General features: G+C 33.3%; 1 protein-coding gene across 1 annotated transcript; it reads right to left on the bottom strand.

Annotated features, from left to right (window-relative positions):
* Nucleotides 1-1,409: 1,409 nt before the first annotated feature.
* LOC134726468 (ankyrin repeat and KH domain-containing protein 1-like) lies at nt 1,410-12,205 on the bottom strand. Its single transcript, XM_063590875.1, has 4 exons — nt 12,115-12,205; nt 11,145-11,233; nt 8,447-8,615; nt 1,410-4,822 (listed from the first exon to the last, which is right to left on the bottom strand). The coding sequence occupies exons 1-4, from the start codon at nt 12,203-12,205 to the stop codon at nt 1,410-1,412; spliced, it is 3,762 nt and encodes a 1,253-aa protein (XP_063446945.1).
* Between the last annotated feature and the right edge of the window lie 400 nt (nt 12,206-12,605).

The following is a 12,605-nucleotide window of genomic DNA, read 5'->3' as shown; positions in this document are numbered from 1 at the left end:
ATTCCATGAAAAAGGTTCATACATTTTAACGATTATTTAATCTATTTGTGTTATCAGTAAAGTCAGAAGTTGGTAGATTTTTGCCTTACAAAATTTATATATTTTCAGAGCCATCTATAAGTTCGTCAATGATATGTTATTAATGATAATCCCTGAGAAAAAAGGAATGTAAATCCTTCATTTAGTAATTTCACCAATAAGACATAGCAGTTCCCACTGATACAAATCTCTCATAAATTTCACCGTATGCATCATCGGCATAATCTGCTGGTATATCGATATTGGAATGATTCCTCTATGTAAGAGGCGTCCTTTTCTCTATACATGTACTAGAATATGGCCTTATAAAAGACGCATTTGCATTACATGTCGGAGTTGAATTATTGGTGGTAGATAAAATGTGCAGGGGTAGAGCACAGTCTTTTTACTCAGTATATCTTGTTCTTCCTATTATTTTTTTATGATCGCTATAACTGTTAATTGGATGCCTAACTTTAATATTTTTTTCCCGCTTGTCTTGATGATAATGGTTATTACTGTTTCAATACGTTTCCCTAACTGTTGCTTTCGTGCACGTCTTGATGAAAACGGTTTTTACTGTTTCAATACGTTTCCCTAACAGTTACTTTCGTGCTCGTCTTGATGATAACGGTTGTTACTGTTTCAATACGTTTCCCTAACTGTTGCTTTCGCGCTCGTCTTGATGATAACGGTTGTTACTGTTTCAATACCTTTGCCTAACTGTTGCTTTCGCGCTCGTCTTGATGATTACGATTATAACTGTTTCAATACGTTTCCCTAACTATTGCTTTCGTGCTCGTCTTGATAATAACGGTTATTACTGTTTAAATACGTTTCCCTAACTGTTGCTTTCGTGCTCGTCTTGATTAAAACGGTTATTACTGTTTCAATACGTTTCCCTAACTGTTGCTTTCGTGCTCGTCTTGATTAAAACGGTTATTACTGTTTCAATACGTTTCCTTAACTGTTGCTTTAGTGCTCGTCTTGATTAAAACGGTTATTACTGTTTCAATACGTTTCCCTAACTGTTGCTTTCGTGCTCGTCTTGATGATAACGGTTATTACTGTTTCAATTCGTTTCCCTAATTGTTGCTGTATCAGTACACTAGTGTGACTGCCGGAAGGCTGCAAATGAATGAAATAACCACGTAATTCGATAATGTGTCTAGTCCAATCAAAAAGTGTTCAGTTAACTGGTGTTCACAACACTTTGAGCGCTTTTGTGTTCCATATTTAGCCGTCACAATCTGTCTGCTGATCTTCTAGAGCTTAAATATATATTCCACCGGTTCTATTGTTATCGTTCCTGCTCTGTCTTCTTACTTGACATGTATTTGATCTTATCTTGAAAGTGTACTCAAGTTATCAAACTCTAAACAAGATAAAATTTATTGTTCAGGCCATTCACAAATGTCCGCTCCCTTGTCACAAAGTAATTCAGATATTTTCCTATGATCGTTTATTGTTGCTATATGTAAAGGTGTTTGTTCATCACAGTTAGCTTGATTTATATCGCCACCATTCTCTAATAAAAGTTTTACTGTTTCGTAATGCCCGTTTTTACATGCTGCACAAAGAGGTGTCAACCCTTCAAAATTTAGCATGTTAACAAAAGATCCAGCATTGATGAGTTTTTGAACAATTGTATGGTACCCACCTTCAGATGCTACAAACAGAGCCGTTTCAGCATTTACATCGACCTTATTAACATCGGCATGTTTTTCTATTAGTTTTTCAACAATATCCGAGTGTCCACCAAAACATGCTAAATGCAGTGGTGTGTTTCTCATACTATTAATGCAGTTTAAATCAACATTTTCTTCTATAATAAGCATAACTATTTCGGTTTGTCCATTTTTGCATGCGTTATGCAGATGATAATTTCCATTTACATTAGAAGTGTTTATAATTACTCCGTTTTGTAGTAAAAGTGTAAAAATATGACTGAATCCACCAAAACAGGCAAGATGCATAGGAGTCTCTCTACTCGCGTTAGCTATATTAACATCAGCTCCCTCGTTAAGTAACAGAATAACGGTGTCCATATGTCCTTCACTACAAGCAGCTATCAAAGGAGTACACCCGGAAGTATTGCACTGATTAACATTCGCTCCGTTCTGTAACAACAGTTCAACTATTTCTTTATGACCTGATGAGGCGGCCGCATATAAAGCACTCCATCCATAACTTGTTACTTCATTAACATTAGTTTTATTGGTCAGTAGTGTTTTAGCAATTGCATAGAATCCTTTTTCGCATGCAATGTAAAATGGCGATTCTTTATTATTATTGGTAAGATTGATGTCAACTTCATGTTTTACTAAGATGTGGATTATTTGTTCATATCGACAGGCGCATGCAATATGCAAAGGAGTATCCCCATTCCAGTTACTTTTATTAATATCAGCCCCCCTTTCTACTAGAAATTTTGATATTTCAAGATGTCCCTTACGACAAGCACCAAGCAATGCAGTTTCGCCCGAATGTGTAGTAACGTTTAAAACTGCACCGTTTTCTATTAATATTAACACAACTTGTAAGTTTCCTGCGATGGATGCCTCGTATAAAGGTGTAAATCCACAACCGTAAGTTGCATTTATTTCTGCACCTTCACATACTAATAAATTCACTAATTTCTCACTATTGCATGTACTTTTAACTGCAACATGAAGAGGTGTCTGACCGTCACCCTTTGGATTGTTTATCTTCGATTTATTTACCATCAACAACTTTGCTATTTCATAATCTCCTATATTACAAACAGCATGCAAAGGTGTATAGTCATTTTCAGAATTATTAACTCGGGCCCCATTTTGTAACAATAATTGTACAATATTCTTGTATCCTCCTTGACAGGACACGTATAATGGCGATCTGGTTTTTTCGTTTACATTATTGACTGAAGCGCCATTGCTAATTAGAAGTTGCACTATATGCAAAAATCCACCACTACACGCAACGTTCATAGGTGTTTCTCCAGATGTATTTACATAATTAATCTTTGCACCATTTTCTATGAGTAGCCGAGCAATATTTACACACCCTCTCAGACATGACGCAAATAATGGCGACCCTTCATTCTCAAATGTTATATTAACCGATGCTCTCTTGTTGATGAGGATTCTAACTATCGATTCATATCCACCACAACACGCAGTAAACAAAGGACTGTTTCCAGACTTAGTGCTTTTATTCACATTTGCGCCATGCGACACCAGCATTATGACTGTACTTTCATCTCCACCGTTACACGCAGCAAACAAAGGTGATGCTCCCGATTTTACAGTTTTGTTTATATCAGCTCTTTTTTCAACTAATAATTCAATAACATTTTGAAATCCTCCAAAACAAGCTTTATATAAGGGTGTTTCCCCGCATTTATCTGGTTGGTTTAAGTGGGCGCCATGTTTTATCAACAAAACAACGGTAGAATAATTTCCAGAGCCACATGCAGCTGTCATTGGAGACAAACGTGTATTTTTTACGTTAACTTCGGCTCCATCGGAAATAAAAAACTGTACTATTTCATCATAACCGTATGCACATGCTATGATAAAGGCATTGTTACTGTTTTCATCTCTTTTATTTATAATTTGTTTTAATGATGATTCCTTACAAATAGATTTTAAAATATTTAAAAAGTGTTCCCTACAAACTTTGTACTTCATTTGTACAATATTTAAAGCCTTCTGAAGTCCATGCTGTATATCTTTTTGAAATCTTTGAAAATATTCTATTTCATATTGACTATCAACTACAACGATATTCCTGATGCGACATGGATATAAGGTGTTAAAAGATTGTAATTGAGTTCGCTCACATAATACCTCAATATTTGCATACTTTATGAAAGTTTGAGTCATCTTTTTACCGAAATAGCAACAAAGTAAGTCAAACATTTTATCATGTATAACTTTATACATTTCACCTATTTTGATGAAGTAAGTACCTACACAGAAATCTAATTTTTCCCTGATGGTAGATAAAGCTGTGCTGCGTTCAATTTTAAAACTTTCAAATACATTCTTAAGTTTCTTCCTTTCATCTTCATTTGTTTCATTGAATAATGATTCATTGATAGTACCATTGAAAATTACAAACAGGAACAAAAGACAGTACTTATGAGGATCGACGACTTTTAACTCATCCCATTCTGAACTAAAAATATTAAATGGCTCATTCAAGAACTCATGAACGGTAAATTGTTCGTACTTTGAGAATAAAAAACACAGTAGAGGGGAAAACGTGTCATTTCCAAGAATTTCTTCTAATTTCTCGCAGTTTTCAGTCTTCAAATATTTCCCAGCTATGGCAAATTTTTCTTTCAGCGAAAGTTTGTATTCAGTTGAAAGATCAAAGCTACTAGAAAGAAATGGCTTTAAAGATCGCTGTACCTTTTCTTCATTATATATTTCTAAGCGACATGAGGCTATTATTTTAATCTTGTTTTTTCCTAACATCATATTTAATTTATTCCTATTATTGATCCAGTTCTCAATATCAACTTCGCTTACTGCATATTTACCGCAAATATCATCAATGACGAACATAAGAAACTCAAATTCTTTGTAATGACTTATTATTTCCTGTGGACTGTGACATGGTATCACAGTCCATCCTTCAATAAGGCAAGTTTGTAAAGCAATATGGTGTATGATTGCTGATTTTCCCATGCCCGATGCTCCGATCACAATAGCAAAAGGTTCCTGTTCTAAATATTTAATTATATCTTTAATGATTGCAGTTTCAACGAACTTCTTATCATGTTCTTGCCACGTATCCACTTCAAGCTGGTGTGCATCTGCAGTAAAAAAATCATGTGTTAGTTGTTTTATGATACTTATTGATAGAACTTTAATATATTAATTCTGTATATAAGGAAACAATGCATTTGACAGCATTGTAATCAGATATTTCCGATTTTCTGTCTATAGATTTGTTCTAATGGATAAGAATGACACTATTGACTAGTAGTATTTACGTTGTTTGGACTTAATCATATGATACTGGTTAAACTGTAATAACCAATGGCAAATCAACATACAATTATATCTCAATATTCGAATGTTTTCGCATATTTTACAACAGTAGTATTTTTGTAGCAACTGAATTCATCAATGTGTCTTTTTTTCCAACGAAAACAAATTGTATATATATTGGTTTTCGCAATCTCCAGCCTACAATACTGATAACATGTAGTAACTAGTTACAACCCATTCTACACTTTTTTTTATCTAGTTAATGGAAGACTTTTTTATTTCTTGTTGCGCATGCTTAAGAATAAATAGTTCGAATCCCGGAGAGGGCAGATTTAACATTGTTGTGACGTTATGTGTGCATATGTAAAATATATTTACAGTCTAAACAAGTGACAACTCTACAATAGATAAATCCATCGGATCACCATTGAAGGGGATTACTACTCTAAATATCAACACAACAATGTTAAATCTGCAAATTTGCGGAAGCATTTTTCTCTTCTTTCCTCGCCGTTATTCGATTTAATACTATTGGGATATCGAGACAACTCCGACTGCACTGTGTCCATCGCTTTAGACCACTCGGCCACCTTAAGTGAACTTATAATTCAGCTTTTGGTGGCCGAGTGTTACCTTTCCTCATCAGTAGAATCTAAAGTAGCATCACGGTACATGATATATCAGGCATGAACATATAATTCATTGCAGATTAGTAATCTATTCCTGAGGAAGAAACCCCTTAATTTATCAAAAAAGTTAAAGGGTCATCCAAGCTATAAGTAGAAAAATAAGTAGCCATGGCTAAAAACGAAAAAGACAAACAGCAATACACAAAGCACAATATAGTATCTAACGGCTGAGCAACACGAACTCCACCAAAACCTGACAGTTATCTAAGGTGCTCCGTCAGAATAAGCAGATAGTGCTCCACATGCGGCAAGTTATATTCTATGTAGTACTAGAGATAAAAAAAAACACTAAAGATTGATGTGCTTTTAACTAATTATGTAATTTAAGATTAATTTTTTTCTATATTTTACTCGATCAAACCCTTGTCTTATGCGAAAAGGAGAAGCACATTTGGATGATTTTGATCAACAATTTTTATTACGTAAACTTACCATAGCACATACGGTTTGAATGGTTCGTTTTGTTATTTACTTCGGTTATATCTGCAATGTAAATAATTACAGAAATAAGAGTTTGTTATCTTCTCATTTTCTATGACTATTAATATTTGATTTCATTTTCAGAAACTGTTTATGTTTTAATGGGCTTTCATACATGTCTTAATCGCGATATAAATTCCTAATATCTTTCATCTGTTCATTTGACAGTCTTCTGTGATTTTTACAAAATGTGAACACCAACACCCTAAAAAAAAAAAAAAAAAAAAGAAGGATTCAATTCTTATAATTACATTTTTATTATTCGACACTGAAATTACGATTTGTATAACAGCTTTGTGTTTTTTTTCCTATCCATTGCTGTAATGGAAAGCTCGTGTTGTCATAGATGTTGAATTTCATTTGGAATGTCTCGCATAAGTCCGAATCAAAATTACGGATTCTTTTATAACACAGATGTAAATCGTTTATTAATTCATGAAGCGTGTTAATCTGCTTTGATTTGATATGATTCACAATGAGACACTTTTCTGCCAAATTGTTTAAAAGTGTCTTGTCACCGTACGACCGTCAGGAATTACATGTAGAAAATACATACCCTAGTAATGTTCATTCTGATTATAAAATTATTGATATTTTGATACTTTATGAATGCAAATGATTGAGCTTTGTTTTAACCAAATTACATCGTTTCGTTATTAAAATCAGTATCTCTTTATTCAATACTTTTATGTAATATATACGTGTTTCTCGTTTCTCGTTTTGTTTATATAGATTAGACCGTTGGTTTTCCCGTTTGAATGGTTTTACACTAGTAATTTTGGGGCCCTTTATAGCTTGTTGTTCGGTGTGAGCCAAGGCTCCGTGTTGAAGGCCGTACTTTAACCTATAATGGTTTAATTTTTAAATTGTTATTTGGATGGAGAGTTGTCTCATTGGCACTCACACCACATCTTCCTATATCTATTATATGTAGCGTTTTGAATTTTTCTGTACTATTTATAATTTATCTATAAAGATATAAAAACGTACCTGTATTAATACTACAATCTGATAATCTCTGGAAAAAAATACGAACAAAATATCATTCAGCAACAACAATTCATCAACAGAAATATACTAAATTCAAATGTTATTTTACTTGAAAAGTTGGCCTTATATATCTAAACTATTTAATTAGAAGAACTTATTTTGTGTTGCGTTTCTCTTACTTCCACAATAAATTAATCAGTATGCCTTTGTGTCCTATAGGTTACATGCACAGTCACATTTGCCATCCTCGCGTATGATTATTCCATCTGGGTTTTTTGGGGATTATGTTGAGAAGAAAACGAGAGTGAAGGCATCCGGATAATGTTGCCGTCATCAGGAACATGACATTTATGTCAACTAAGCATAAGTTTCCATGGAAATGAGATATGCAAATGCCTATACAACTACATAACAAATATCATTCACCTACCACTAGTGGTTCACCAGACTAGATCTAATCACAAACTAATTCCATTCTCAATTTTATTAATACTAAAAAGTAACGACACCGCCGACGCAGTAAATAGCATACCTATGTATCGCTTTTTTATAGCTTTAATGTCATAATGTTACACGTTTTGCATAAACATGATCAGTCTATCTATTAGTTCTGACCATTAAATTCCTTTGCAAATGAATTAACTTGGTAACTGTCTAATTAATGTTGTCAAATGTTCATTGATAAGCTTCACCATAACCACTAAAATAAAAGGAAATAAAAACATACAGTGCCTATTTCGTTTAGCCATTTTCCTGTATTAGTTTTAAACTCCTCAAATTTTGTCTCAATCTTGATGAGTTGTTTCTGCAGTCGGTGAAAATTTGAATCAGTTTCTATGGAGGCATCTTGAGTACATTCAGTCAAGGCTTGTGTAGCGGTTTGAATTTCGCCAACCAATTCCGCTCCAAGCATAGATATATTCATAAAATTCATACCTTAACAAACGAAATAAAATGATTAGACTTATACAACCAATGAACATTCAAATATGAAATTTCAGAATTTTCAACAATTGAAAAGTTTTTTTGTTTCTTTTGACTTTAATTTGATATGGTCTAAGATGTCCCAATTACATTTTCACATTTAAAAAAAAACAATCAATGAATTGCACATTCAAAGGATTTTTTTTATGATACTTACATAGAAAAAGGTTTTAGGAAAACTCATATTTCGACATATATATTGTAAACCTTGAGCTTAACATTTTATAAATATAAAATATATGCAAGCATGTCATATAATTTTAATTTTTAGCACTAGTCTTCCTTTTTCTAATGTTCTCTTACCGTCTGTTTTCCAATTGTGTATATCACCTAAAATTCTGTTTTCTTCCGTGGCATTGACACCCATCTTTTTAACAAATCTTTCCAAAAGCTGGAACGATGCAACAAATTTTGTGGGAGTCCACTGCAAAAAGTTACAATGGGCCCAACAGTTCCTAACTGAAGTACGAACCTGAAATTGTATCAAATGCATACACCTTTCAATTGAGTGGTTTGATATCGTTTGGAACGAAGAATATCGGTTTTTTTTTTCACTGTCATACCTATCTATTAATAATATAAATCTGGATGTCTGTTTTTTGTAGACCCCAAGACGAGGGACGACAAGTGACCTGCTTGTTTGTCTTTTATCGATCAGTCGTCATAAAATGTCAATAGAATAAATAAAATCATCATAGATACCAGGTTTGCAATTTTGCATCTGTGCCAGATGCGCGTTTCGTCTACAAAAGACACATCAGTGACTCTCGATTAAAAAAAGTTAAAAAAAACCCAAATAAAGTACAAAGTTGAAGACCATAGAGGACCAAATTTCATCAATGTTTAGCCATAGTAAAATAAACATATTGCCTGGTTATGAGGGTAATTTAATATTTGTTGTTTGTAGACCCAGAACTAAAGACAATAAATAAAATTGTGGTATAATGTGGGTAACTGCACATGAAGATAAAAAAATCAATATAGTTATGGAAAACTCAAAGCTCTTAGAGGATCCGAGATGTAATAACAGGAGAAACTAACGCACAGACGGGAAAAAGAAAAAAGCCAGAACACATTTAAAAAATATCCCACCATCTTGTTCAACATATTTTCATTGGGTCAGATTGTGTATGTATTTCACTTAAATAAAATGTCAGGCAATTTTAAATGCATTTTAATTATGACAAGCATTTTACAAAACGACTTAAAAAAAACATTACTCAATATAATAACTGGTCGGATCTAGCAGAAAGTAACATCACAAAAAATTCCGAGGAAAATTCAATCGGAAAGTCCCTAATCACATGGTTAAATCAAGTGACAAAACACATCAGACGAATGGACAACAACGGTCATATTCCTGACTTGGTACAGGCATTTTAAAATGTAGAAACTGATGGATTGTACCTGGTTTTATACCGCTAAACCTCTCACTTGTACGACAGTCTAATTAAATTCCGTATATATACAACGATGCGCGAACAAAACAGACATAATAAATCAGATAGTGAAAATATGGATACAGCAGTCATCACTGTGTCACAATCTCAAAACAAACAAATATACAACAAAAAGCATCTATCAGCTATCATATTTAAAAACACATGCATTGCTTCGCGTGTTTGACGTCATAAATTGCAAACGTAACATATAAAGAAATATAAAATAATTTTGCCGTTCAATGTTGAAAAAAAATTAATATTATTTCACATGGGGAACGGTGGCATCTATCTGGTATTAAATTATCTCTATTATTATAGAGATGTCTTTCCTCCTTCAGCGCACAAAACTTATAACTAGCAACAGGGCGGCTGTCTTGAAGAAGCAGGAACTGCTCATTTTTCAAGAAAACCTGTGTTCATCTCCAGCTTTTTGGGGTTCGAGCTGTTCGTTGATGTGTGTACATGTACGTTTGTTGTGTTATATGTTGGTTGTCTGCGTCTTTGTTGTTTTTGATGTTCTCCGTTTTGGTCCTTGTCTTTTGGGCACTTTGTATATACATAAGATGTGATATGAGTGTCAAAGAGACAATTCTCCATCAAAGTCATAATCAAGTTGGGAACAACCCCTCAATGAAATAACTATCCCTTTTGTGAGGGGTACATTCCAAGTAATATACAGATTTTGTTTGTAAAACCACTTTTTAGTTCAAAAGGGCACATTTTTATATTATTTAAAGATCATTTTCCAAAAGAACTATACATCTCTCTGGTACTAAATGGTCAACACATGTCCAATAATTTTGTACTATTCCTTGACTTTAATATATCTTCTTTATTATTAAAAGTTGAAGGCAACACTTCTACTTCTGTGTACTTTATTCTAACTACAAATATCAGCATGATATTGCAGGTGAATATAAATAATGGGGTAGGAAACCAATTAGTATGCTGGGATCGCTTTTCAACTTTTTACAACAACAAAAAACGGCGTGGAAAATAGACACGATTCCTTTTCCGGATGCGGGGAGTGGGAATATATTAAAAAAAAAATCCGTTGTTCGGGCGGATCCGTCGAACTTAGAAATAAATTGGTGTGGCCTAAAGAACTAGGAATTCAATTTTGTAAAATCACGTGTTTTAACTCTTCAAAGCTTCAGTTTTTACTAGGCAAAATGCTAACATTTTCTTGTTATGTTCTTTTACCTTTGCTATTATAAGAAAACTATTACCTCTTTCGCTTCTTCCTGTACGAGCAATGGAAACTGATCAATATTGATAATAATCGCAAGTAATGCTGACGAATCGCATGTGGAATCGAATGCTATGTACTGGGCCATATGCGTCTGTAGGAAAAGCTTCGATAAGTCAAAAGGATTTTTAACACAAAGGTCGTATTTCCATGTTTGTCCACACTAGAGAATTTTGTTGTTATTGATTGCTTCGTAGTTTAGTTTCGTTTTTGTTGGTAGATAAGTTTTGAGACAGCTGTGAGACGTTTGTATATTGATTTGATCGGTTGCTACTAAGGAAGTATACATCTTGGTAACAATTGGACTGACATATATTCTCAAAGCTGGAGTCAAGACGTTGTGAAGACAAAGTCCTATAACTACCCATCTCTTAACATCGTCATCAAGGTCTAGAGTACCTTTAGATATAGAATGTTATTTTAGAAAAAAATCAAGAAAAAAATCAGATACTTGAAAAAAAAAATGATTTTTCGATATGAATTTTTCCCGTTTTATAATTTTAAAATATAAGGGTCCTGTTTTAGTTTTGTTTTGCCTAAATCACTTTTCAGTCTTTCATCGTTTCGATGATAAACGGCAAATGATGATGTAATGCTTAAGGTGACTCGGGTGTTATCCTCCATGTTGGATTTTGAAGTAACAGATAGAAGTTGGTATATATCTTAAATGAAATGTGTAAATTTTGAGAGCAGTATGTAATTCATGGGTTAGGCGTCTAGTGTTTACGGCTGCATTTAAAAAAAAACCACAATACTATTGTTGGATACATTTGTTTTTCCATTTTTCCAAAATGAAGGGAGATAACTCAGATAATTTTTTTTTACAATAGAAAGTGCTATGAATTTACCTTTTTCAATATGTAGCAAGAAACAAGTCTGGTGACCCCGTTTTTTTTCGTATCTGAAGGCATGTTATAAGAGCTATCTCCTCACAATTTATCTTAAAATTCTATGGTGTAGTTTTCTTTTGGTCACACGAAACTGGATTTTTCATGCATAGTCTATACGAAATCGGACAATTTTGCACACAATCTGTAGCGTAAAATAAGTCCGGTTACCCATACTTTTTATTGAATCTTTGATAAAAGCATGATTAAAACTTCATTTTGACAAATAATTAAAACATTCTATGGACTCCCACAGCCACCTTAAGAAATAACTATACATGTAACTACTTAAATGTTATCTTCCTAAAAATTAAAGTAGAGTTTATGTCAATTTGGCGTAAGATTCGATTGCATTAAAAATTGTCGAGATATTAATATACTGGTTTATATTACCTGTGCTGCTGGATGCTGATTGCTGGATTTTTCCTTGTATGTCTTGTGGTAATCTTAATTTTAGTGATGAAATGATGCTATGTACTGCCATCTCTGTTTATCTCAGCTTCTATCGATTACATATCTATTTCTTGAAGTATATATGTAATAGAAGGACTTAATCAAAATGAATGAATTTGAGACAACCTTTATTTATATGTCTCAAATGTAAACTCACGACTGTCAATTGTAGATTGTTTATTATCTTACCTCCTATGCATTTCTTGCAATATGATTGGTTAAAAGCAACCGCGTTGAGACTGTGTATATGCCATATCAGGTTAGTAAGCGGGACTTTTTTTAAATACACGGTTAGTAGTGGTGTTACGTTCCTTATAAAAACAAAGCGGATCTAAAAAAACCCATAATGGTTTCAACAGACGAAGAAATTGATGATGAGATATTGAAATAAATTCATAAAACACTTTTGAAGCTAACAAGTTGGCATTTGT

The sequence above is a fragment of the Mytilus trossulus genome, chromosome 7, assembly GCF_036588685.1.
Source record: "Mytilus trossulus isolate FHL-02 chromosome 7, PNRI_Mtr1.1.1.hap1, whole genome shotgun sequence".
Classification (NCBI taxonomy): domain Eukaryota; kingdom Metazoa; phylum Mollusca; class Bivalvia; order Mytilida; family Mytilidae; genus Mytilus; species Mytilus trossulus.
This window is presented reverse-complemented; position numbering and strand designations above follow the sequence as displayed.

Coding starts and splice junctions, on each gene's coding strand:
- LOC134726468 (XM_063590875.1), bottom strand. CDS start 12,205: ATGGCAGTACATAGCATCATTTCATCACTAAAATTAAGATTACCACAA. Junction 8,616..11,144: donor CTCCAGCTTTGAGAATATAT/GTCAGTCCAATT, acceptor ATACAATTTCAG/GTTCGTACTTCAGTTAGGAA. Junction 4,823..8,446: donor ACACAATTGGAAAACAGACG/GTAAGAGAACAT, acceptor TTTTTACTGCAG/ATGCACACCAGCTTGAAGTG.